This window comes from Globicephala melas, chromosome 15, assembly GCF_963455315.2.
Source record: "Globicephala melas chromosome 15, mGloMel1.2, whole genome shotgun sequence".
Taxonomy (NCBI): Eukaryota; Metazoa; Chordata; class Mammalia; order Artiodactyla; family Delphinidae; genus Globicephala; species Globicephala melas.
This window is the reverse complement of record NC_083328.1, coordinates 34,358,780-34,385,844: the sequence shown is the minus strand read 5'-3', so window position 1 is coordinate 34,385,844 and position 27,065 is coordinate 34,358,780. Positions and strand designations below refer to the sequence as shown.

The 27,065-nt window shown below is 47.1% G+C and overlaps 1 protein-coding gene and 1 non-coding gene across 5 annotated transcripts; one reads left to right on the top strand and one right to left on the bottom strand.

Annotated features, from left to right (window-relative positions):
- HMOX2 (heme oxygenase 2) lies at nucleotides 1-27,065 on the top strand. 4 transcript variants are annotated; one of them, XM_060285463.1, is made up of 7 exons: nucleotides 8-117; nucleotides 8,261-8,387; nucleotides 22,149-22,275; nucleotides 24,161-24,278; nucleotides 24,641-25,132; nucleotides 26,068-26,194; nucleotides 26,284-27,065. In XM_060285463.1, the coding sequence occupies exons 3-7, from the start codon at nucleotides 22,190-22,192 to the stop codon at nucleotides 26,409-26,411; spliced, it is 951 nt and encodes a 316-aa protein (XP_060141446.1). In that variant the 5' UTR covers nucleotides 8-117; nucleotides 8,261-8,387; nucleotides 22,149-22,189; the 3' UTR covers nucleotides 26,412-27,065. The 4 variants fall into 4 exon arrangements, with proteins under 4 accessions (XP_060141445.1, XP_060141446.1, XP_060141444.1 ...); XM_060285461.1 differs by having other exon boundaries at nucleotides 22,071-22,275; XM_060285462.1 differs by lacking the exon at nucleotides 8,261-8,387 and having other exon boundaries at nucleotides 1-117; nucleotides 22,071-22,275.
- LOC115867693 (U6 spliceosomal RNA) lies at nucleotides 15,197-15,303 on the bottom strand. The gene has a single exon (XR_004045231.1). It is a non-coding gene; the product is annotated as a U6 spliceosomal RNA (small nuclear RNA).

The window sequence follows — 27,065 nt, the reverse complement described above, 5'->3', positions numbered from 1 at the left end:
GTGCGCACGTCGGGCCGCCTGCTTGGCTGCGGCGGCTGCGGCGGCCGCGGCGCTGAGCTAGACGCTGAGTGACGCGCGGACTCGGCGCTGACGGGCAGCAGACCTGACCCGCGGCCGGTGAGTGTCCGCGCCCTGCCGCCCCTCCCTCGGGGCTCCTCCGCGGGCCTGGCCCGCCCGGGCCCTCGGGAGCTGGGCTCGGTCGGCCATGGCCCGCTGCGCCCCAGCGCCCGCTTGAGGGAGCCGTGGCGGGCCAGGGGCGGGGGGCAGCCCGGAGGGGGCGAACGCGGCGAGCGGGGTGGGGGCCGAGCGGGGGGACCCCGCTTCCTAGACGGCGTTTCAGAGGCCCAGGGAGGCCTAAGCCGCGAGTTCGCGTAGTTGTGCCCCGGGGGAGGTGACCCCCTGGTCGCCGCGGGCGGACTTGGCGTTCCCGCGGGGCCTGCAGCCTCTGGCCGCCCAGCCCGCACGTCTGTCCACCTTGGGCCGGCGAGGACCCAGACCTGGCCCGGCGGCGGAGAGCCGTGCCTGGGCTGTTGGCGTGGGCCGGGGCTCTGCCCTTCCTGCTCTTGACTCACCTCGGTCCGTAGGGCCCTTTGAGTCACTGTCTTGACTGACGGAGTGACCCGCGGCCGCCAGATTGCGAGGGACCAACGTCAGGGGCAACCGGTTAGTCTGGCAGGGAGTCTGCTTGTCACCTCATAAGCGCAGTGCCCTAGGTGTATTAATTGTCTCGTAAAAGCTGCCAGGACCGCCTTGCACAGTCTTTGCACAAGGCCTGTGTCATGTCATTTAAATGACTTCTGATGAACTGGTTGTTGTGGTCTGTGGCTGTTCATCCTATTGTCTTGTATTCATGGCTCTGTGAACCACACAAGGCGGAGCATGATTGAAAAAATATAAACATCCTATGGCGCTCTACAGTTCAGGAAGCCCTCTCACTCTCAGCCCCTAACAAAACCCTGTGAGTTGATAGTTTTCCCACAGGTGAAATGGGTTTTAATGATGAATCTTGAGTTAAGAGATTTAACCTGCATCCCACAATCAAGAAGATGGCACAGATGGCCTTGTACCTGGTGGTCTGCTCCCAGATCCCATGCTCTTTCCTAAACAGAGCCATGGAGGTTGGAAATGGATTATGTTATTTAAACTAGACATTTTTCCCTCTCCCCCTAAACTGCCCTCCCAAGCAGAAGGAAACAGGGAGCTTACTGGTTTTATGTATTTGAATTTCTGTTAGGCATTAACCAGGTGTTTTGATTAAAATTTTAACTGTCATATTAAAATTTTTAGGTTTTCTTTTGCGAGGAGGAGGATAAGGAATATAAATGAGTAAATCTGTGCTTTTAAAAAAATTATTATTTTATATTTATTTATTTATTGGCTGCTTTGGGTCTTCGTTGCTGTGCGCGGGCTTTCTCTAGTTGCGGCGATCGGGGGCTACTCTTCGTTGTGGTGCATGGGCTTCTCATTGCAGTGGCTTCTCTTATTGTGGAGCACGGTCTCTAGGTGTGCGGTCTTCAGTAGTTGTGGCTCGCGCACTCTAGAGTGCAGGCTCAGTAGTTGTGGCGCCCGGGCTCAGTTGCTCCGCGGCATGTGGGATCTTCCTGGGCCACGGCTCGAACCGGGGTCCCCTGCATTGGCAGGCGGATTCTTAACCACTGCACCACCAGGGAAGTCCCTAAATCTGTGCTTTATTCATTATGTTTTTTTCAAGAAACATCACAAGACAAGACATCACAAGCTTACCAAGAGCTAACAGTTCAGTTGGGCATTTCAAGTTTACTTGGTGAAATTGGGAAAAGTTTTCAAATACAGTACCTAAGCCAAAATACTCTTGGGGGTATGGGAATTCCAGGGAGCTTGGAAACACACTTACTGAGTGACCTTGTCAGACTGGCTATGTGAAGAGGAAAAATCTGTGATTCCCCCATTGTCTGACTTGATTTCCTTTTTTCCTTTGCCTGAGCCAATGAGATGATATGCTGTGAGTCACCAGAGTCAGGAGTATGAGCTACTCCAGAAATGACAATGCCAAGGAGAAGGTGAATTACAGAAAGTAAAGTATTCATTGCCTTTGGCTTACCGTTCCTTGAGTCTGTTGAAAAGCAAAATAGCTGGGACCTTTGGGCTACCTTGGTTTTTTGGTTTCTTTTTAAAAGCTGACTCTCTTCATAGGATAGTTGGGCTCTGTTCATAGGATAGTTGGGCTCTGTATCAGGTTTGCACCAAAAACTGAAATATTACTCCTCTAGGAGGAAGATATTTTTGAAAATTGGAATTGTATATTTCAGTGTAAAATTCAGAATTTAGTTTGTAACTCCTTGGAGAGAAAGATTTGAACAATACATTACCTCCTTGTATGTTATTGACCATAGTTAACTAAAAAGTGATAAATAGACATTTAATGCAGTCTCTTTTTCTGATACTAGTTAATGGGAGAATTAAGAGATCTGGGTCACATTTCCTTTTGTGTTGAACACAGTGAAGGTTTTTTGCTTTTTAACTTAATTTATTATATCTGTTAGGTTTGTTTGTGTAAAAGTATAGGACGAAAGCTCTGCCTTTTATTATTTATTTATTTTTTTTTAAGAAGATGTCGGGGTAGGATCTTATTAATTTAATTTATTTTTGCTGTGTTGGGTCTTCGTTTCTGTGCGAGGGCTTTCTCTCGTTGTGGCAAGTGGGGGCCCCTCTTCATCGCGGTGCACAGGCCTCTCACTATCACGGCCTCTCTTGTTGCAGAGCACAGGCTCCAGATGCGCAGGCTCAGTAGCTGTGGCTCACGGGCCTAGCTGCTCCGCGGCATGTGGGATGCTCCCAGACCAGGGCTCGAACCTGTGTCCCCTGCATTAGCAGGCAGATTCTCAACCACTGCACCACCAGGGAAGCCCCTCTTCCTTTTATTGTAATCTGAATAATCTCTCAGGGTATTTTTTCCCTGCTGAGAAGCAGTGCCATTACTGATTAATTCTTGCCAGCAATGAGAGAGAGTGGAGGGGGCATATCTTTAATTGGAACAGTTAATATAACTGCTTATACTGGGGTCTTCCTGTTTTTTATATGGAAGTTATTTCACTCTGGTGACCACTCGGGTGCTCTGTGATAGTTCACTCCAAGGTTTACTTTTCCCTGTTGACTTCATTTATTTACCATAAGATGTCTCCCATTATATTACACATTGTAAAGCCAGCTAATGAAGGCATCTGGCTTTAAATTCTTTTAAACTTTCTAATAAATCTGACACACAGTACTGAAATACAGCAGCCCATAACTGATGGTCTGGTCTAACAGTGTTACATATGTTTACAGGATATGCAGTTACATTTATTCATAAATCCTTTCTGTATGACCAGTGTCTTTCCATTAAGAATAACAATGGTTTTGTAGTTCACTATAGATAATTTAGAGGTGCGTAGCTATTATAAAGGGAATATGTTTACAATCAGCCCATCAGAGGACTGCATCTAAATTGCGATTGTGGCTGACTGCAGTGGAGCCAGGAACTCTTTCTGGGTCGTCATATCAACCACATCTATAGTCAGACCTTACAAGGTAATATTCTAAACCTTAACTAGGCATTTCAAAACAGCAGTTAAATTCATGAGGCTCTTCTCAGTGAGCAGGTTTTAATGTTGCTTTGATGTAATTTTAAAAGGCTTTTAGCAAACGTGCATTTCCCTATGTGATACATTTCTTTTAAGCAAATATTTTAATAGTAATCCAAGGGCTGTTTAGTCTGCTTTTGGAGTAGGAATTGCATCAGATTGCGTGTCTTCTTGCTGTTCAATGATGTGATGTTGAGGAGGGTTCTTTTTTCAAATGTATGCTTAAGTATCTCTCTCTCTGAAAGTCTACATATACACTAACTTTTTGTTTGCACTTCAAAATGATTGGATTAAGTACAAAATTGAGCTGATTAATCAATTTGTAACCATTATTTTCACAAACAGCTATTCAACACTAGACAATGTTGTTTTACATGTGTGTATATGTATCCAAATAATACATATTAATTTATATTAGAAAGAGTGAAAAATAAACGGTTTGTTTCTCCCCAAAAAGGAAGCTGTGGTATATTTTTGATCATGAGAAAAACATTAGCCCCTTGAGCTGCAGTTTCTGTGTCTGAAAAATGAGATTAATTCTTGATGAGCCTTCAAGTCTTGAGTGCCTTGAATGCTGCTTTTCAATCTAAGACAGGGGTTTCCAAACTTTTCTGTTTCACTAAGTTTGGGGTTGGGCCTGGGAACCTGTGTTTTTAAAGTTTCCCATGTGATTCTTGTTTGGGGCCTCCTTGTCTAAAGCCCAGGCTGGATGGAAGAGGGAATAGATTGGTAGGAAGGCAGAGAAGTAAGCGACAGGATACATGAGGAAGGAGACAGCAGAGAGGACAGGAAGGGCGGATTGCTGCACACAGTGACTGTGGTCAGCTTTTCTGCCAGAGGCCCAGCAAGTGGATATTCTTTTCTCTCCACTTAGGGGAAAAATTAATTTTTGTCACACGAATAGATTTGTTTCCTTCCCAGGAATATCATAAGTCTAATTATTGTCATAGTTCTCAGTAACTTTAAAAGGGCTTTGTGGAAGAATGGCATAAAGAGACAGGTGTCTAGCACCCCGCCAGCCTGACTTTTTCTCAATACTCCCAGCTTCTTGCCTTTCTCCCAGTGAGCTCTCTCAGTCTTGGAAGCCTCAAGTTTCACTGTCTTGTATTATATTCAATCCCGCAGTTACCTTAGGGCTATGGGAAGGTGCTAGCATGATTAAAAACAATTTGCCATCATGCTTTTAGCTAATCTAGTTGGCTGACCTGCCTCCTCAGTCACTGGGGTGATCATATTTATTATGCCAAACAGTGGGACCCATAGTCTGAGCATACAGGTATACTGAAGGAGTTGGTGAGACAGGATATTTGAGTCAGAACTGTCCTGGAAAATCTGGAACATAAGGCTCCATCTTTAGCACTGTTGTCTGTACTGCACAATTAGCATTTATACTATAATACACCTGTTACGTCATTTATCTTTCTGTTTCTCTCTGTCTCTTTCTCATTTGAAAGCTGCTTGAGGTCCTGAACATCTTAGGCCTCTTTGTAGTCGTAGAGCCCATGAGCATTATAAGTGTTTGTTGATGATAAGATGGCATGTCACATGCCTTCCTTAGTACTGGATCTGCTATTCTCTCTGGCAAGACCACTAGGAGCTGCTGCAGAGGAGCTGTTGTCACCTGGAACTATTTCCAGGGCAATTTGGAGGAGGGCAGGCAGATGAAGGGGAACAATCGGTGAGCAAAACTGAGTGTGGGTGGGAGTGGGGGCTAGGTAGTAGTGTTTGAAGGCAGATGAGAAAAGCAGACGTAATGAAGTGGCATTAAACCTTTACTCCCTTGATTTTCTACAGGAAGGCAAGGGGAGAGTCACGCCTCCTCTTTGCTTAGTAGTAGCAGGTATCCCACTAATTAGAAAATAACTTTTAAAACACTCTATTCTGGGACGTCCTTGGCAGTCCAGTGGTTAAGACTTCGCCTTCCAATGCAGGGGGTGTGGGTTCGATCCCTGGTTGGGGAGTTAAGATCCCACATGCCTCGGGGCCAAAAAACCAAAATATTCAAAAACAAAAACAAACAAAAACACTCTATTCCTCTGCCACACTTGGGTTTTTGTCAGCCTCAGCAAAATTTCTAAGTGTCTGTGCTCAGTGTCATGTTTGTCTTGCTTTGTAACACTTTTTGTGTTTGCAAAAAGTCTTACCGGCAGACCCAGAAGGAACAAAGTGGGGTGACTGGCTGCTCTAGGTTATGCTTTCTTCCCTTTGCATGTGGCTTTTCCGGGACTTATGCCCAGATTTTAAAGTCAACACATTCAAGTGCAAATGCCTACAGGTAGAAGGACAAAGAAGCTAACTATCTGCCCATTTGGCACACATGTCTTGCCTCTATGGTGTGCAGACTATTGGCACTGAGGGGATGTACAAAAACAACAGCAAATCCAGCAATCCTTGTTCACAGGGGGTTGGCAGTCACCTTGAGGAGGTGCAAAACAGTAAATTCACTTTGTATGGTTTATGATTGTTGTTTTGACACTCAGTATTCTGCGAGGTCAGGGAAGTATGGAGCTGAGAAGTGGAAAAGATGATAATTTGAATGAAACCCACTGGGTTAGGTAAAAGAGTAGGAAGAGAAAAGAAGGAAGGAGGGGAAACCCCTCTTTAATGAATAAGCATTAAGGGGTTTTACTAAAAACATATTACCCACAAAAGGAATGTCTCTCATAAAGTAACTCATCTAGAATAGGGATTCTTAACCTGAATTCTCGGTCTACAGGTGAACTTTAGGGGCCTGTGGTTGCTCTGGAATGGCATAGGTAGCATTTTTTAAATATATAATTGTTCTGGAGAGAGAGTTTGAAGTCTTCATCTGATTTTCAAAGGGATTTGCAACTTCAAAAGGCTAATGATTATTATATTCTGACAAATACCCTTGCTACCCATCTTCAGAAGTGCACGTCTGTGAATTTGTATCTTCAGATGAGGAGGTATTTCCATGGAAGATTAGAGACAGAAACCGTAGGATTCCTTTGTAAACAAGAAGCCTTCTACCAAATATCAAGTGTCATGGGACATACTTGAGTGTTCATGCAAAGGGCAGCATGTTCCCACATACACAGTGGTCTAATCTGGTTCCCAGGAGTGGGGTAGCTAAAGTGCCTTTACCTGACTGGTGTGAGTAAGGCTCCAGGTCTGCCCTCAGGGACCTTATAGTCAAGTGCAGCCAATAGAGTGTGTACCTGTCTGTGATACAGAGCTAGAGCCAAGCAGGAGTGTTGGGGAGAGGGTGAGTTGGCACAGAAATCACATGCTTTTTGGAAGGTCAGGATGTTTTTCAGAAACTACTAGACTGTTGGAAACAAGGTATGAAAGAGTGGAGGGAGCCCTGGGCAGGTCTGTGAACAGTGCCTAATTCAAGACCAGCTTCCCTCTGCTGCTTTGGACATGCAGACCTAAAAGACTGTCCTAGAGCTGCCGTCACTTAGCACACACGGCGAGAATGGAAACCGTCTGTTTCAGAGTGAGTGCCCTAGCTGCCCCAGACCACAGCCAGCAAAGCATGCTGAGCTCAGGGCTCCTGAGGGCGGAGGAGGAGCTGAGCTCCTGCCTCCCACCCGCCCTGACTGCTTTAACTGTGGATGCTCCACTGTACTTGCTCCATGTATTAGCCTTCCGTGTAGGGTTTGGTTTGAGAAAAGGGGTGAGCATACCTCTCAAAGCCCTGGAGCACATGATTCTCTTCCTTTCTTGACATTTGCCCTCCCCATCTGTCTACCTTTTTTACCCCTAGTTATTCATTCATTATTGCCTAATCAGGTCCTTAGTCAGCAGTAGATGTTCTGGGCTATTTGAGTTTCCTCTCGATAATGATTAGTGGTGACAATGATGTTTGACCAGTTCTGGAGACCTCTTGGGAATTACAGGCACCCATTTCATGTATCTTTTTTTTTTTTTTTTTAATTTATTTATTTTACTTTTGGCTGTGTTGGGTCTTTGTTGCTGTGCGCGGGCTTTCTCTAGTTGCGGCGAGCGGGGGCTACTCTTCGTTGCAGTGCATGGGCTTCTCATTGCGGTGGCCTCTCTTCTTGCGGAGCACGGCCCTAGGCACACGGGCTTCAGTACTTGTGGCACGTGGGCTCAGTAGTTGTGGCGAACGGGCTTAGTCGCTCGCGGCATGTGGGATCCTCCCGGACCAGGGCCCGAACCCGTGTCCCCTGCATCAGCAGGCGGACTCCCAACCTCTGCGCCACCAGGGAAGCCCTCATGTATCTTTAATTTATGTATTTTGTGCAGGCTGCCTCATGGAACAGGAAGTTATTCGTTTTACAGTGGCAAAATGCTGTTTTTTTAATTTTATTTTATTTTTGGTAAATTGCGATCACTGTAGCATTTTGCTTTTCCCCCTTGCAATAATAACCTAATGCCTTGGTGTATTTCCTCCAAAATGTGCTTAAAGACAGGATATGGGCATGTTAAAAGAAGGTTGACACCTTCCCTAGACTAACGAACATGAAGAGAATTCTGCTGTGAAATCCCTTCTCTAAAGCCAACTGGGGGAAAATAAAGGGTTTTCACAGAGGTGGACAGCAGGAAGGGTCAGTGGTTTGTGCATGCATGGAGTGGAGGAGTGCTGGTAAGCATTTGTTACCTGGACTGTTAAAATTTTGCCTATCCATTTCTTTTCTTTTCTTTTTTTTTTTTTCGGCCGCGCTGCGCAGCATGTGGGATCTTAGTTTCCTGACCAGGAATCGAACCCGCATCCCCTGCAGTGGAAGTGCAGAGTCTTAACCACTGGACCATCAGCGAAGTCCCACCTATCCATTTCTTTAAAAAAAAAAAAAAAAGGTAAGGCAGTATTCTGCTCTTAATCAGGCTTTCAAAGTCCTTAAAATCTAAAAGGTGTGTGGTCAATAGCTGTATCTGTAGAATGTTAGGAAGCCAGTTTAAAACCAATGCAGTGCAACATTTCTCTTTCAGTGAGCTATTTGAGCACAGAGCATCATGTGCTTGGTCCCCCTACAAGGTCTGTGTCACCCCCCACCCTCCATCAGTAGCAATTTCTGCAGTAAAAATACTGCTCAAAGATGCTTACTCACTAGCCAGGCATTTTTCTTATTTCTGGGATTCACTGTTAAATGTTCTCTTTGTCATCTGCTCTTTGAGAATACCTTGATTTTGAGAATACCTTACATTCTGGAAATTGTCTATTCACTCAGCAAACCCTGATTAGGTAGGTACCCTGTATTGGGCTGTAGGAGACAAAGATAAATGAGCCATAATCCGGAAAAAAGACATGTGTACAAATAAATACTGTAACAGAATACAAGTGCTATAATAGATCATGAAAGGCTTACTTAGGTAGCCCTTAATGTAACATCATGCCTCCAATATCATCCAGCTCATTGTTATCTAGACCTTATTTTTAGAAGCAGTACAACTCCATTTTCAGAGGAATAGGGGAGCTGCTCTGTCTGAAATGGGTGGGGGAAACCCAGTCTTTCCTGCTCTGCCTCCTGTTAAATACCATCTTCCCTGCAGCTCACTGAGAAGTGCCTCTTATTTTATAAATGAGGATGTTGGAGTTCAGGGCAGTCGTGTAATACAGCTAGCTAGCGCAGACCTGGTAGTAGAGCTTAGTTCTCATCCTTAGCCTACTTGTCAGTCAGACACCAGACTGATAAACAATAATTAGATTTTCTCCCAGTTTTATGTTCTATTCCTCCAAGAAGTCAGTGAGCACATTTCTGTCAGGGCTTCACCTCTGCCTGGCTTTGTTACTGAGCCTACTTTAAAGGTTTTGCCTCCTAGCGATCTAAATACAAATCAGTCCTATTCCCAGGAAGGTACTGTGACCCTTTTCATTGTCATCTGTGGGCAGTGCCAAGTTGCCCCACCTACAGCCTCTTCTGTTTTCTGGTGGAAATTCAGTTTCCTCAGAAATCTCTGTAAAGGATATTTGATGAAGGTGTGATGGATGGTGTGAAGCTTAGCCTGAAAACAAAGCTCTTCTTGTCTCTGTAAACTGATGAAGGGATGAGAGGTTCGAGCGGGGTTTTTCAGCCTTGGTGCTGTTGACGTTTTGGGCTGGATAATTGTTGTTGTTATTGGTGTGTGTGTGTGTGTGTGTGTGTGTGTGTGTGTGTGTGTGCGCGCGCGTGTGTGTGTGTGTGCGCGCGCGCGCGCGCACACTTGTGCTTTCTGTGGGATGTTGAGCAGCATCAGACCGACCTCAGACCCACTAGATACCAGTAGCACAGCCCATCCTCCAGTTGTGACAACCAAACATGTCTCCAGGCATGGCCAAATGTCCCTTGAGGGATAAAACGGCCCCCATCTGAGAACTGCTGGGTTAGGGATTGATCGGCAAGAGACCTAAATGGAAATCAGAATTTTCAAGTACATTTTTCATTTACCTAAACTTTTATTTACAGCGATGAGCTGCTCTAAAGAAACAAAACAGTAACATGTCCCGTCCCCGATCCTGACCCTCTGTGGCATGGAGGGGCTTCACCTAACTCATGTTCAGAGCCTCCTTAAAAGAATTTGAACTCTGGTGATCATCTTCCTTTAGGTCCTTTGCAAATTTTATTTTGCTAGAAATTCCAAGGTTTTTCTGTTCCTTTCTTGGTATCTAGTGTTATCAGAATGAAAACAGAGGTTCTTCACAGTGAGCATTCAACTCAGTCTGTGATCCCAGTATAGATTTGATGCTACCTGTAGGGCCTTTCATAGAGACAGGGGTTTTTCCATTTCTTAACTAAAAGTATACAGGAACATTTGTTAACTTTAAGTGACACTTTCTTTAGTTTATTAATCAGCATCATACTATATGGCAGTTTTATAAGTAAATTATCTCATTTTTATACCTACGTTGCAGAGTTGTTATTACTATCCTTACAGATGAAGAAACTGAGACTCAGAGAGGTACCTGGTCGAGGGCCACCCAGCAGGTGTGCAGCAGAACCAGGGTTTTCTCTCTGTCCTGCCTGACTAGAGCCTGTGCCTTGACCACAGCCCTTTGCTGCCTCTCAGCCTGTGTGTGGCAGGGGATTCTCTCTTGGCTGGGCTTAGTTCAGGTCAGGTTTGTTGGGCGCTTACCATAGGCCAGCTCTAGAGATCATCATGCAATTCAGTCATTGCCTCAACTCCTTTGGTGTCCTGTCAGCACAGCATTGTGCTGTGCAGATAGGACTTCTGTGTGTATGGCTGCTGTTAGATTTGTTGAGCCCATCTTCCAGAAACTTTGAGGTGGAGGGATTCGGTCTGCATGTCATAGGATGTATACCGAAATACAAATACTTATATTTGTATCTAAGTTAATAGTCACATTTATACAGATGCTGAGCTACTGCCGGTGACTACTGCATGGGGAGGCTGTGTCCTGGGCATTTCGTCTTGGTGAGGAAACTAATGCACATGGCTGTGGAAATTTCATGGATAGACCAGGTTGAGTAATGTGTGATGATCTGTTATCTCTTACCTTGGATCTGAGAAGGCTTCAGTGAAGACCTAGAGTATGTAGAAAAAGAGTTTGAGGGCATTTTGCTAAGTAATCACTGTGCCACCTTGATTTTTCTGCCTTTCAAGTATGATTTTGAGGGGTGTTGCAAGTAAATTGTTACTAACAGTGAAATTTTTGAATATTTTGTCTTTCAAAAAATAAGTTTTATTGAGTTAAAGATTATCCTTATAAGTCAGCTCTCATTCTGAGATGCTTTTTAGAGTGGAAGAGAGGGCTGCTGTTACAACTAACTGCTGATAACTTCACATCACCTACAGTATATTTTTTCTACCCTCTAGCTCCTGGCTACTCCTAGGGATATTTTCATCCATGTACAAATAGGCCAGATATACTGAGGGAGGAAAACAGTTGCGCACCCCCATTCCTAGGAGCTGTTGCCTCATTTATTAATACAGGGAACCAGAGAGTTGAGTGGCAGCAGGCTGCCTACTCTGTGCTCCTGACTGCTCCTCCAGTGGAGGCAGGACCTGCTGGGAACGCTGGGAAAGCCGAGCCTCTTACTCTAAGAAAGTCCGGTAGCTATTGCTGCTGGTCCCCTGCCACCATAGACACAAGCCTGTGAGGACAGGGCCAGGGTCTTGGAGTTGCCAGTTCTTGGTCAGGGCTTGTTTCCTTGCCACCACTTCACCCACCCCTTCCCCTGCTGCCAGAATCTAGGCAGTCGTGAAAAAGCCTGAGAATGACACCTAACTCTGTAGGGCTGTGGAAATATGTCAAGATCCCAAACAGGTCCAAAGTGAGACAGAGGAGCCACCTCATTAGATTATTAGATTGACCAATGCCTTGGCCTGTGGAGTTGCTAATCTTATAAGAAGTTTATGTTGATGTACTTCCTATCCATCACACTACTGTTTCAAAGGCAGATGTATTTTCAGTAGACAGAAAGGACTGAATAGGTCTTAGACACTTAACACATGGAGGACACGCTTTCAGATTCTTAAAACCAGGTCTTCTGTTTCTCTGTAGTTACTATGGTAATAGGTACTATAGAAATGTGCAGACTCTATTGTGACTTCCTCTTGGTGTTGGGATGCCCCAGAGCCTCTGGCTTCATTGTCCACCAAGACCTGGCAGATCTGGCTGCTTCCTTCCAGGCACTGAGTGGTGGCGGGGGTCGGGGAATGGAGTCCCAATCCTCCCCCTTGGGACCAACCATCTCCAGCCTTGGCCTGCCGTGTTAGTCAACAAAAGTAGGGCTCTCCAGGGGACAACCTTCTCGGGTTGCCCTGTATTCTGAGTGAGCCAAGATGAGAGTTGTGGGGATGGGCAGCAGCAGCTTCTGAATCTTCAAATGGGAGCCTGAGCATTTACTTCTCAGAAATCATAGGACTGAGCTCACTTTTCATACTAAAAAAACAAATGGCACTCAGTGGTTTAGCAAACCCCTCCACTGTTAGCGTAAATGCAGTGTAATATAACCTTAGTTTCCATGTTGCTAGTAGTCTGTCATGACACCCTACTAATTTCACGTTCATGTACCACTGAGGGTTAGCTGGGGACACAGGAGGAATCACCTTGCATTCAGAAGGACTCAGGTTTGGTCCCAGCTCGACTGTTTACTCTGAGTGACCTTGGCCATATTACTTAATTCTCTTGATCTTAGTTCCTTCATAGTCATGGGATTCTGCTCGAAAGTGACTTAGTCTGGTGTGTCCACATCTGTTAGACTTTAGTCTGGTGCTCTTCCTCTGCACCACCCTCTCTTGGGTGAACTTGAGGGCCTTTGGTCCCTGCAAGGATGCTGCTTAGGTTCTGTTGATCCTGTTTGTACAGAGGAAATTACCTGGGAGCCCATAGCACTTCTAGGTTTTCCAAAATGGAAATTCAGCAGAAGCATCCTAATCATCCACTCTCTCCCTCAACTCCCAAATGCTATTTGTAGTCATCATTTATGAGAGAAGCTGAAGTCACAGGTGACAGTTGTTGCACCTGAGTGAAAGGAAATGTGGCTGATCACTTAACCCATAGGACATGTGCTTTCAAGATTGTTCCAAAGTTGGAATGATTTTTGTTTGATGGAGATGACCCACCAGCATTTACTCTGTTACAACCAGCCCTGTAGATGTCTGGTGCCTAGGCTTTGTTCTTATAAAATCCCAACCTAACCATTTTAGAATTCAGTCAGTACTTCAGCCCCTATCCCTCCAGGTCCTTCTCATGGGACTAAAGAGTCTTGTCTTCTCAGCCCTGAGACCCAGTGGCACTCAGGGAACAAGGGCAGGTCTTGTATTTATTTCATTTGTAGTAGGAAGTGGTGTCTTTGGTGCCAGCAGCAGTAGATTTCTGGCCTCTTCTCTGCTCTTTTCAGTGTTTCAGGTTTCGTCCCAGTGTTTGCTTTTGAATTCTTGCTCAGCTGTATTAGAATGTGCTACAGATGAGCCCACCCCTCCATAGTGAAAAAAGCCTGCCAGAGAAGTCTTGGACTTCCTGAATCACGCCAGTTTTTGAGGTTACTAAGAGACTAGTGCCCTTAGTTGCTTTCTGGTTGCTTGTTGCCCAAATATGCAGGTGTGTGTTGAGTAAATCTGATGCAAGAGCTTTGTGTCCCTGGACTCCCCACTTTTCCAGGAATCCTTGTTTGAACTTGCTCTTTGTCAAGAGGTTAATAGTCATCCATTCATTCAATGAACTGTGGGATTGAATTCACCCAGTGATCAAAATGAAATGGGTGAAGCTTGTGTGTAAGATTTCCTGAGGTGTGGCAGCACCAGAGTTCAGAGACCTCAGGTCATTTATTCTAGAAACTCAGAAGGTATTGATCTAGGTGATGTGTTTTCCTCAGGGTTTTGGGAGGCCCCTCTTATCACTGCTTCGTAGGGTAAGAGCTGAGTCAACCCTGTGCACCGCTTCCAACATCCAACTTAGCCAGCATCAAGCAGCATCTGCAGTGTGGATTTTCTAGCTTCAGTGGTCACAGGTCTCACCTCAGAAAGAGCAGGAATTCCCATTTCCTGACACTGTCAGAGGATGAGGGCTGAGTCAAGTCCTCAGGTGTGACCTGCCCAGAATTATCTAGGGATTCACCAAATTTCACATTCTTCCTCAGTGTTTCAGAATCACCCAGCTGCCCGTTTTCGCCAACAACTTTCTCAAGAGAGCATTTGAGCAGCGTTAAGTTTCATGAAGCACTTGTGCACACATTAGCTCATTTAGTCCTCACAGCACACTCGAGAATGTGGAGCAAAGAGAGTTTTGTTACCCAGTTTTATGGATGATGAAACTCAGCCTTCAGAAGGTTATGACTTACCTATAGCCATGGAGCTACTAAGCATTGGAACTCCAACCCAGATCTTTCTAACTCTAAAGACCATACCCTTTGTGCAGGGCCCAGCTACCTTTCCATTCCCGAAGGTGAGCTGGGTCTAGAGCAATAATCAACAGTAAGTGGGAGCCCAAAAGTGGCCCCTGTAAACTGACAGGTCCACTGAGCTCCCCCCTCCCCTGCATCATTCCAGCCCTCCCTGAGGTCTGGGAGCAGTGCAGGGACAGTCAAGGCTGTTTGCTACAGAAAACAGGTTGCACCTCCTCTTCATATCCATATGCCAGCTGGGGTGCAAAACTGGCCCTTGGTGCAGGGTTTACGCTTATAAATACTGGATTTTAAACAGTGCTGAGGAGAGCAAGTTTATTTCCACGTTGCATCCGGGAACAGGGCTTCTTCCCCCTGTTGAGAATTTCCTGGTGTCCTAGCACGGTCTGAAAAAAGCTCACCAGGAGTGTCTTCTAGGGTAGACCAGCTAGTAAACAGTTCTGAGTTCATTCTCAATTCTTTTTGTAACATTAACATTTGTTATAAAGTGGTTTCATGGTCATTATCCTGTTTGATCCTAGTAATAGTCTTTTGTTGAATGCTGGGCAGGTATTCATTGCATTTTACAGGTGAAAAGTGGAGAAAGCTGGAGAGATTTGGAAGCTCTGAAGAGATGCACCTTCCTGCCCCCTGGCTTCCTCTCTCCTTCTCCCTCTCCCTCCACAGTAGCCCTAGCATTGTTTGTTCCCCAGATCATATATAGGGTTAGAAGGAGGATGTTAGAATTTACTCGTTTTGTGTAGACAGATATTCAGAAAAGAACTTGCATGATGAGTAAGCAACCCATTTCTTTCTTTTTTTTTTTTTAACATCTTTATTGGAAAAAATATGGAATGCTTCACAAATTTGCATGTCATCCTTACGCAGGGGCCATGCTAATCTTCTCTGTATCGTTCCAGTTTTAGTATATGTGCTGCCGAAGCAAGCACAACAACCCATTTCTTTATCTGCTGAGGCTTGCCTGATAGGAGTATGTGGCACCATTAAGAATTGACTTGGCCTGATTATGGGATTGTTCAACAGAAACAGGTATTCTCACTTAAAGGTGAAAAGGGAATGTAGAGAAGGAACAAATCCTATAGTCCAGGAAAGGGGGTGTCTTGGACTCTTGTATTCTGTGTTTATCATCTGAAAACATTTATGGGGCACATATTGTACATGGTTTCTGTGACAGGTGATGCATCGTTTTTAACTATGACCCTCCTGAATGTCACAATATGTGGGTGGGGTGAGATCATAGACAAAGATGTATACAGTTGAAAGGTATTAGTTCAGCCAGAAGAGTGGAAAACACACAAACACATCTCCATGGGCTGTGGGAAGAAGGCTGCACCAATGACCAGAGGCACCTTGAGACAGAAGAAACCAGAGGCCTCATTACCAGCAGTACTGGCTAAGAAAAGGAGTCAGAGCCTGCTGAGGCGCCTGCCCTCACAGGCCCGCGGGTGAGGAGCAGCCTTGCTGGGCAAGGGGAGAGAGGATGTGGGACTGGGCCTGTGTGGTGCTGTCAGAGGGACCCAGGGAGTCAGTGTCCGCCTCTGATGTGGGGAGAGCAGCCCGGGGCAGGGACTATGGGGGAGACCCTGGGCTGCTGGAGCCCTGGGAGAGGACTCTGGGGGAGCAGCAGAAGAAACAACACTGGCTCCTAAACGAAAGCAACAGCCCAGCTGGGCCCTGTGAGGTGAGAATGGCCTTGGCCAGCTCAGAGGCATGGGAATTATAAACAAGTCATTAGTTAGAAAAAAACCAGACCACCAGAAAGAGGGGTGGAGGTAGAGAGAAGGAGGGAAGGAGGGAGGGAAGGAGTCAGATTTGAAGAAAAATAAAACCAGATTTCATACCATTTAATTCAGAGAGGTAGTACCCAACTAAATTTTTTTATTATTTTACTTGGTATTTTAGAATTTAATCCATATTTTATTGTCACCCCTCACCCGCCCCCTTCATTTAGCTAGCTTTGTCAGTAGGCATTTCATTCATGCATCAGCAACAATTACAGCTCAGGTTGGAGACTCCTCAGGGTGCTGTGCTGTACATGATTTGGAACATGGTATTGGACTCTGAGAAACTCAGAGTATGAGGGAGTCTTGATCTGTCTTGTAGGATGCTTATAGTTTAATGGGGTGGGAAACAGGCTGATGGCACTTGTGGAAGATGAAGAATAATCATCTCTTATAAATGTGATGCCACTTCTAGACCGGAGTGAACTCTGAGCCGCCAACAGCCTTCTAGGAGGCAGGCAGGGACTTCTGGTGCCCAGTAGGAAGCCATTCGGTAGGGAGGGAGCAGCCACTCACCTTCCGTCTGGCTGCTTCCTCCTCTGTGTATGTGGGAAAACAGTACTAGCTCATGTTGTGGGCATCCCATGAGTTGCGGTAGCTGATAGCTGGTCACTGTCAATTCCAGTCAGGCAGGAGAACTGTTGTCATTTCAGGGAGCTGGTTGCCTGCCTTTCCTCCCCCTTCCCCGCTCCTTCCTCTCTAGTTCTGGCCAAGCTCAGCAACCTGCCCCCTTCCTTCACTTGTGGTTTTCCAGGGCAAAGAAGAAGAATGGGAATGAAAAAAAGAATTGTTACGGATGAAGTCTCCACTGTGCCTTTTGGGATCACCAGGTGGGGAAGGAGTGGTGATTGTGTTTCCGTCTGGCAGCCGTGTCCCAGGCTGACTGACCTGAGATTTGCTGATGTGAGTCTCTATGGAGGAGGATTTAATGTCTTTGAACATGACTGTTTTTTCAGAAGCCCTAGAGTCTTGATTGAGCCTGTCATTTACCAGGGCAGAGGCTTTGAAATGAGTGTTGTGGATCTGCTGGGCCAGGTCCACAGGAGGGAACATTGGTGATCGGGACGTTGTTGCCGCTTCTCTCAGATCAGGTGTGGGAGTGGGAGTGAAAACCAGTAGTGATCGGGTGAACAGCTAGGAGTACAGGAATTATGGAGTTATGGAAGTAGATTTTACAAACAGAAAGTCACAGTTTTCTGGAAGTAGAAGAGAGAGGGCAGATTGACCTTTCTAGAATTAGTAAGAGCAAAGTAAAGGGCCCAGGGGACTTCCTGGTGACCACTTGGTACAGTACAGGGTCTTAGCTGGTTTCCTTGGTCCAATTGCTCTCTCTCTCCCTCCTCCCATGCCTTTCCTTCCCCCCTTTCAAGAGAATTGAGCCACTTTATATGAAAGAAGGAGCCAGTTAGCTAAAAAGTCCAACAAATAACAAGTATTCATAGTTTTCCAAATTCCCTTCCTGTCACCATCAGTATACTTAGTTGTAGATAGTCGTAGTAAGTGTTTGGGGGCCTTTTTTTAACAAAGAAGTTTATGTAGACTTCTTTATGCAGGGGTAGAGCCCGTCAACTTGTTGCTGTGGTGCCAGGATTCCATTGTTTACTGTTGTTTGAGTAGCCCTGCCCTGTATTGTTAGACTGTGTGACTTTTTGCAAATGTCATAGTATGGCTACTTATCATTTTGATTACTGTTAATACTTCTTGAAGTGTATTTCCCACAGTGGAATATTTTGGGATCTTTCTGTTTTTGTTGGGGGGGTTGGGGCAGCTTCTTGTTGATAACAAGAGGTTGAAGTCTAGAAAGGTTCCACATTTATGATTTGGCCTCTGATTTTCTAGGGATTACAGTGGTTCCTACAAAGAAAAAAGGATTTGAGTGTAGAAGTCAGCCTGACCAAGTTTGGCCATGTAGCTTTTCAGAGAATGAAGTGATTTCTGTTTCTGACGTGCAAGGTGGCTCCTGAATGCTGCACCCCAGGCCACTCCCTTGAGGAACAGTGGCCAGGCCTCAGGAATGGACACAGCCCTCTTCCTGGCACCGAGCCTGTGTGGGTTGAATGTACTAACTGAGCCTTGCTGAGAATGTTCTCCTTCCCTGCCAGATGGAGTTTTTAGCCTGTGTAAAAACTCCAGGACTCAGTATTCTTGCCACTGGGATGGAATAAGCTGGTATCTGTCCTTGTTTCAAAGCAAAATCCTTAAACCGTGTTTTGAGTTTAGAACCTGTTGAAGTAGTGGACCGCAGAGTGCGCTTTGCTGGCCACAGATGCCTGCTGTTGGCGGCACGCATTACACCCACCTTCATTCCTTTAGATTTGTTGTTCAACATGTGTTTATGGAGAGCCTGTTATTTTGGGGGCCCTGGAGCTACAGCAGTGAAGCAGACAGCTGTGGCCACGCCCCTGGGGGCAGAGTCGGGCCTCCTGAGAGCTGGGAGGAAGGAATTAGGGGCTGTTGGGCAGGACCAGGTTGAAGAGCGTGGGCGGAGGGTGTGCCTGAGGGAGGACTGGCACAAATAAAGTGCTGCTGAGAAAAAAAAAGCCAAGACGGGCACTGGAGGAAAACTGGCTTTGCCTTCCTCTGTGTTTTTAAGAGAAGCAGAAGCCTTGTTGCTCAAGTGACTACACCTCCCAGAATGTGCAGTTATCAAGTAAAACAGTTAATGGTCAGATTTAATCGCTCATACAATCACTGCTGTGCAGCATGATGATCAGGTGGAGGAATTTACCTAAGTTACTGCAGTTGGTAACCTAGGCAACCGAATGGCATTTGTTCTTGTCTTTGCCTGATTTTAGTTTTTTCCTGTAAGCAGCATGCGGGCTGCAGTCCTCAGGTGCCTGGGGCGTGTCCTCAGTGTGGCCGTGCACCTGCCTAGAGCCTCTGGGGCCTTTTACTGCAGCTCCCTCCTGTGGGAAACCTAGAACTCTCATCTCAGCACCCTCTTCTCTCTGCAGTCTGAGTGCCGAGCAGCTGGGGACAAATTGTGGCTCTCAGGGTCCCTAAGGGAGTGGAGCTCAGATGTTCTTTCTTAAAAGTCTGGGGAATTCCCGGGTGGTCCAGTGGTTAGGACGCCACACTTTCACTGCTGAGGGCCCGGGTTCCATCCCTGGTCAGGGAACTAAGATCCCATAAGATCCCGCAGGCCGCGCGGTGTGGCCAAAAAAGAAGTCTGTAAAGTTGGGTCAGTATGAACAAGCTGGGGGAAGCTATGTGGGGCTTATTCCACAGTTGGCAGAGTCTACCTCGACCCCTCAGAAAGAGGACACATAGCTGGGTAGCCTTTCACCATCTCTGTGGACTGTCCAGTTTCTAGCTTTGTTCATACTGTTGCTTGATCTAGAGGCACTTCCTCTCCCCCACCCCAGATCCCGTCTGTTGTTGATGGTCTGCACCATACCGTCACCAACACTTTGATAGAGAAGAGTGTATCTAATTTGGAGTCAAAAGAAGGTCCCATTTTCTATATTTTGCTGTTTCTTTTTTTTTTTTTTTTTTTTTTTTGCGGTACGCGGGCCTCTCACCGCCGCGCCCCCTCCTGTTGCGGAGCACAGGCTCCAGACGTGCAGGCCCAGTGGCCATGGCCCACGGACCCAGCTGCTACGAGGCATGTGGGATCCTCCCGGACCAGGGCACCATCCTGTGTCCCCTGCATCGGCAAGCGGACTTAACCACTGCGCCACCAGGGAAGCCCTATTTTGCTGTTTCTTTTCTCTCTTCTTTTCAGCTTTATTGAGTTATAATTGACAAAATTGTAATTGTTTAAAGTGTGCAACGTGATGATTTGGTATATGCATACATTGTGAAAGGATCCCCACAATTAAGTTAACACATCCATCACCTCACATATTTACCTTTTTTAAAAAAATAAATTTATTTATTTTATTTATTTTTGGCTGTGTTAGGTGTTCATTGCTGCGCGCGGGCTTTCTCTACTTGTGGTGAGCGGGGGCTACTCTTCGTTGCAGTGCGCGGGCTTCTCATTGTGGTGGCTTCTCTTGTTGCAGAGCACGGGCTCTAGGCGCACGGGCTTCAGTAGTTGTGGCCTGAAGCCTCAGTAGCTGTGGCTTGCAGGCTCTAGAGTGCAGGCTCAGTACGTGTGGTGCGTGGGCTTAGCTGCTCCGTGGCATGTGGGATCTTCCCAGACCAGGGCTCGAACCAATGTCCCCTGCATTGGCAGGCAGATGCTTAACCACTGTGCCACCAGGGAAGCCCCTACCTTTTTTTTTTAAGTGAGAACACTGAAGATCTATTCTCTTAGCAAATTTCAGTTACGCAGTACACTATTATCAGCTATAGTCACCATGCTATTCATTAGCTTCTCAGACCTTATTCAAACTGAAAATTTGTACCCTTTTACCAGGCATTACCCATTGCCCCCACTCCGAGGCAGCCCCCATTCCACTGTGTTCTATGAACTGAACCTTTTTTTTTTAAAGATTGTGCATGGAAATGGTACCATGCTTTGTCTGGCTTATTTAACTTTCTGCTATTTTCTAAGTGTTCTTGGGCAAGTACAAACCATTATATCTAATATTTACTGAGTGCTTACCAAATGGCAGGCACTATGCTTCCGTATTTTCACTTAATCCTTCCTGTCATTAATCCGATTGTATAAATACTAAATCTAAAGGTGAGAGAAGGTTCAGAAAGATCCTGCTGAGCAAAACCATGCCTTATAATATCCCCAAAGATAACAAAGAAGATGTTATCTAGAGAAAACTCAGGATATTTAGCAAAATACTAACTGGTTGTATCTGTGGGGTGAGATAGAGGTTGTTTTTTACTCTTTATACCTTTCAGGGACCTTTATGCCTTCTTTATACCTTTCAAAGACCATTTCTTGTACTTCTTTGTTCTGCTTGAACAAAGAAGTACCTATTTCTGGGTAGAGCTCAGTAATGCTCAGTAAGTAGATGCTGCTTGAGGTAGAAAGTTAAGGTCTCTTCTTTTCTTGGCTTGATTTGGCCTGAGTTGGTAGCCCTGGTCTTGCGTTACTTTGTTAGTTGTTGGTGCAGCTGTGCTGCTGTTCATCTGGAAAGTTCCCAGATGGGCTCCCACCCCTTTGCACTGCCGGAGTGGAGGGTGAGCTTGTTGTGTTCTGGGACCGTATCTCCCTGGCTGAGGAAGGCTCAGCCGTGGCAGCAAGCAGCAGGCACCGATTGGCTAACTTGTTATTTCCATCAGCCGGGCAGAGTCTGGAGTGGGCTGGGGACAGTTTGCTTGCGTGGTGACTCAGTGTAGCTGATGCAGGTTTTCAGGGGCCTTTCAAGCAGCTCTGCTTTAAAGCAGAGCTGCTCTGAATGGCCTGGCTTGACGTTCCACTTTGTGTGCTTCTCTGCACAAGGCCACCTGCCTTTAACAGGTAGGCTGGACTGGCTTAGATGAGCTTGCTGCCGCACTGAGAGCTGCTGCACTGCTCTTTTTTTTTAAATGATGTTTTCTTTGTTATTTTATGTTTTGGATAACTTTTAATTTTGCTATAATTTCAGAAATACAGAAAAGTTGTAAGGATAGTACATAGAACTCTTGTGTACGTTTTATCCAGATTTACCATCAGCATTTTGCCTCATGTGCTTTACTTGTGTGTGCTCCCCCCTCCATGTATGGGCCTGTACACACACACACACACGCACACGCGCGCTCTTTTTCTCTGTCTCTGAACCATTTGACAATAAGTTGCAGGTAGTATGCCCCGTTACTTTTGAATACCTCAGTATGTGTTTCCTAAAACAAGGACGTTCTCTTAACTAACCACAGTGCAATTATAAAAAACAGCAAGTTCAGCATCAGTGCAATACTGTCACCACTGTCCATGTTTTGTCCATATGCAGATATAGTCCCAGTAACGGCAAAGCTTTATTTTTAACAAAAACATTCCTGAGGCACGTGGGTGACTCTTTGCTTATGTTGCTCAGGGGAGAGCAGAGCCAGCAGGTGTTTGGGGGACGTGACTGTCGTGGGCGCCGCATCACCTACTCCTCACGTCTCTGCAGGACCAGAGTAGTGAGAGCAGCAAGAACCACACCCGGCAACGATGTCAGCGGAACTGGAGACCTCAGAGGGGGTGGATGAGCCAGAGAAAAAGAGCTCTGGGGCCCCAGAAAAAGAAAACCACACCAGGTGAGCGATGGGGGCTGGCCATCTTGAGTCAGGTGGGCCCAGGGCCTGCCATGCCCAGCACACCTGGCTTTAGGTGCTGGAGGCACCAGGTGTGGTCAGAGTCATGCTGCTGTGGTTCCCGGACGCCAGGCTGGCACTGAAGAGACAGCATATGGCACCCTGGGCTGCTCAGCGCTCTGCCCGCTCCTTCTCACCATCACTTCCATCATACGAGGAGGCAGGACGGGCACTGCTAGGAATGCTGAATAGTGGAACTTGATGATATTCCTGGTCCTTTTTTCTTCTTAAAATTCTAAGCGTTTTGTCATCTGGGGTGAGAAAGGGTAATCAGAGGCAAAGCTGGCACCTTTTCCAGTGTCTCCCACCCCCTCGAATGTGGGAGCAACTCTAACTTCAGGGCTTTCCTTACTGGGGAGGACCAGTTCACTCAAAGCCTCTAGTTACCTGGGCCTGTTCTTCACTGTTCTTAGCCTGTCCTTGTAGCCCTGTCATTGGCAAAGTTCTTTTTTTTTTTTTCCTGAATATTTATTTTTTATCAAAGTATGGTTGATGTAAAATATTATATAACTTACAGGTGTACAGTATAGTGATTCACAATTTTTAAAGGTTATACTCCATTTATAGTTATTACAAAATATTGGCTATATTTCCTGAGTTGTACAATACATCCTTGTAGCTTATTTTATACATAGTAGTTTGTACCTCTTAGTCCCCCACCCTTATATTGCCCTCCCCCTTTCAATCTCCCCACTGGTAACCACTAGCTTGTTCTCTATATCTGTGAGTCTTCTTTTTTGTTATATTCACTAGTTTGTTGTATTTTTTAGATTCCACATGTAAGTGGAATTTAGTATTTGTCTTTCTCTGATTTCACATAGCATAATGCCCTCCAAGTCCATCCATGTTGCTACAAAAGGCATTATTTCATTATTTTTTGTGGCTAAGTAATATTCCATTCCATATATGTGTATGCATGTATGTATTATATATATATATATCTCACATATTCTTTTTTTTTTAAATTGGAGTATAGTTGCTTTGCAATGTTGTGTTTCTGCTGTACAGCAAAGTGAATCAGTTATACATATATCCACTCATTTTTAGATTTACTTCCCATTTAGGTCACCACAGAGCAGTGAGTAGAGTTCCAGCAAAGTTCTTTTTTTATATCTTGAAATAATTGCTAATAATAAACTATTGTCAGCACATGAGTGATATGAGCCAGTCTCCTAAAGAAGCCAACAGAGGCTGGGCTTCAAGAGGTCAGGTTTTTCTCGCTCTAGTAGATGATTGTGTGGACGCACGTGAGCCCCTACTCGGTGCGTTCTCCACTTTGTCTGGTACTGGCTACTGGCATCTGTCAGCACCACTCCATCCTGCATAATTTTGTTAAGCAGCACAAACCTAGGTCCTGGCTCTAACCTCCCCGGCCTTGATCTCATTTGCATCCTCCTACTCCTGGACCCAGCCACATGTAATCCTGAAGACACTGTGGGTCCAAGGTGGGAGGAAAGCAGCAGGGCCACCCCAGGAGATGCATGGTCAGTCCTTCTCAGTGGTGTGGATTGCAGGAGAGACATTCCCAAAGGTTGTCTGTTCCCTGAAGCCAGCACACGCTGTGGTGTGTTTGTTCGGGCACTAGGGGGCCACAGTAGCAAAGCGTCATTCATTTGGGTGGTTCAGAGAGACACGGATACTGTGGAGGAGTAGGTCACAGTCATCCAGAGTATCTCCCAAGTCCTTGGAGCAGACTCACGTCTGCCTGCCCTGTGCTTCTTGGTAAGAGGCTGGAATCAAGTTTCTGAGCAGCCTCTGCCTCTAGCTCAGCAAGTGGTCAGCCTAGAGCTGGGAAGGGCTAATACACACATGCATGCTCTCTCCATAGGATGGCGGACCTCTCCGAGCTCCTGAAGGAAGGGACCAAGGAAGCGCATGACCGGGCAGAAAACACCCAGTTTGTCAAGGACTTCTTGAAAGGCAACATCAGGAAGGAGCTGTTTAAGGTTTGTGCCCTAGGTCATGGACTGGGTCGGGCTGGGGGCCTTAGTCCCATGAGGAAGCCCCCCTGGAGAGCCTTTCTCCATACTACATGCTTTCTCAGCGAGGCTGTGGTTTCATGTCTTAAGTGGAATAACATAGTGATGTAAAGGAAGTGATCCATGTTCCAAAGAATTCACCGTGTCATTAAGAAACAAAAGCTTCCTGCACATGTGAAATAATTCACTGTATAAAAGTAGGCCTTTGGGGAATGGAGGGGGGAGCTACTCGAGCTTTTGTCTACAGCTGCTCAGAAGTGTGGGCAGTGGGCTCGGGAGTTGCTGGCCAAGGTCTCCCTTTCCCATGGTCTCCCCATCGCCCTCGGCAGCTGGCCACCACTGCACTGTACTTCACATACTCGGCACTTGAGGAAGAGATGGACCGGAACAAGGACCACCCGGCCTTTGCCCCCTTGTACTTCCCCTCGGAGCTGCACCGGAAGGCGGCGCTGATCAAGGACATGGAGTATTTCTATGGTGAGGACTGGGAGGAGCAGGTGCAGTGCTCCGAGGCCACCCGAAAGTACGTGGAGCGGATCCACTGCGTGGGGCAGAATGAACCAGAGCTGCTGGTGGCCCACGCCTACACCCGCTACATGGGGGACCTCTCAGGGGGCCAGGTGCTGAAGAAGGTGGCCCAGCGGGCCCTGAAACTCCCCAGCACAGGGGAAGGGACCCAGTTCTACCTGTTTGAGAATGTGGACAATGCACAGCAGTTCAAGCAGTTCTACCGGGCCAGGATGAACGCCCTGGACCTGAACCTGAAGACCAAAGAGAAGATTGTGGAGGAGGCCAACAAGGCCTTCGAGTACAACATGCAGGTACTGCCAGGGGTCAGGCGGGAAAGGGCCTCTGACCGCGGGGGGCCGCTGTGGGTCTGCCTGAATGGACATCAGTGCACTAGGACAGAGGGGCTGCCCAAATGGGCATCAGTGCACTAGGACAGGAGCTACAGCCTGCCCGAGAGAAAGTCAAGGGACCAAACAGGCCAGAAAGCACGAACCCAGTCATAGCTCTGCCTTGTTTGATAGCCTGTGTGTTGTGTTTTGGGAAGGCGAGTCCCCAGCACATTGAGGGGTTGGGAAGGAGAGAGCCATCTCCCTCCCTCTCACCCCAGGATCCTGGTCTTAAGGAATGGGTTTCCCCCTTTTTAGCAAGGATTGCTATGAGAAGCCCTACTTGATAAGTTCAGGGAGAGAACCAAGGAGAGTGAGAATGACTCAGTTTATAAGTAGCTGTTAGATGGGCCCAAGTCTGGGGAGGCTGATTCTGTGTCCAGAGCCCAGGCCCAGCCCTCAGCACCAGAAAGTTGCCACGGGAGGTGGTGAAGCGCCAGCCTGACCACAGGCCTGGCAGCCCTCTAGTCTGATCTCAGCAGACCTCTGAGGGCCACTTAGGCTAGATCAGCCCTGTCAGGGCCTCATTCTCCCATGTTCCTCCTTTTCTGTTGTTTCTTGCTAAAAATACCCAGTGGCTGGAAGTAGGGAAGTACCAGTGCTCACACAGTGTCTTGGGGCAGCGCTTTTGCTTTCTCCTATCTGTCCCCTGGTAGTTTCAGTTGTGGGCTGTCAGTCTGGGCAGCACAGGCGCGGCCACACCTCCCAGAGCTCGGCGGTGGGGCATGGACTGGGGCTGCTGCTCTGCACTCCTGAGCAAGCCTCGCCTGCTCCAGCTCCGTGTCCGGGGGAGAGAGATTTTTCTTTGAAAACAGAGGATACACAGTCCAGTGATGGCTGTCGATCCTCTGCACCTGCAGATATTCAGTGAACTGGACCAGGCTGGCTCCTTGCTGGCCAAAGAGACCCTGGAGGACGGGCTCCCTGTGCACGATGGGAAAGGAGATGTGCGGAAATGCCCCTACTACGCTGCTAAACAAGACAAAGGTAGGTCTCGTGTGTCCTGAGCTCCCCCCAGGGTGGTTGTGTCCGTGTCCCCCGCTGATGCCATGTCCCTTGTTGGTGCTGCCGTGCAGGTGCCCTGGAGGGCAGCAGCTGCCCCTTCCGAACAGTCCTAGCTGTACTGAGCAAGCCCAGCCTCCAGTTCATCCTGGCCGCCAGCGTGGCCCTGGCTGCCGGCCTCTTGGCCTGGTACTACATGTGAAGGACCCACCACCCATGCTGGCGCCCTCCTCCTGACCACTGGCCTGCCCTTACCTCCACCCACGACCAAACTACCACCTCAGGTGACTTTTTTTTAATGCTGGGCTTGAGAAAACAAGCAACCAATAAAAGCCAGATGCTAAAGCCTTTGCCTGTCAGCATCCCATCTGTGGGCCAAATGCTGACCTGGGTGCAGGCCCACCCTCCCTGCAGCCCCCAGGCCACGGCAGCAGGAGCCGCCATTGCAGCTCAGCGGGCCAGCCTGGGCCTCTGGAACCAGCTCTGCTGCTGGGGCACCCACACCTCTGACCCCAAGGCTCTTTCCCTCTGCTCTTCCTCATCATGTTGGCATTTAGGTGGGCATCTTTCCCCTGTTGGGAGTGGAGTAGCTAGCAAGTTCAGGCTCCCATAGCCCTGGGGTCAGGGGGGCTCCCTAGATGTGGCTGCTCTTCTGCAGGACCTCTCCTGGGGGCAGGGGCCAGGAAGGGGGCAGAAGCCAGGCTTGCACCCTGCCTCAGAGGCCCTGGGAGCTCTGTCCTGGGTAGCCAGTCCTCATGCCTCTCAAGCAGAAACCTGAGTGGGGTCTGTTTGCCCATGGCCTGTCTTCTCTGACCTGTGGAAATGCTACTGCACTCAATAAAATGGACTCTTGACA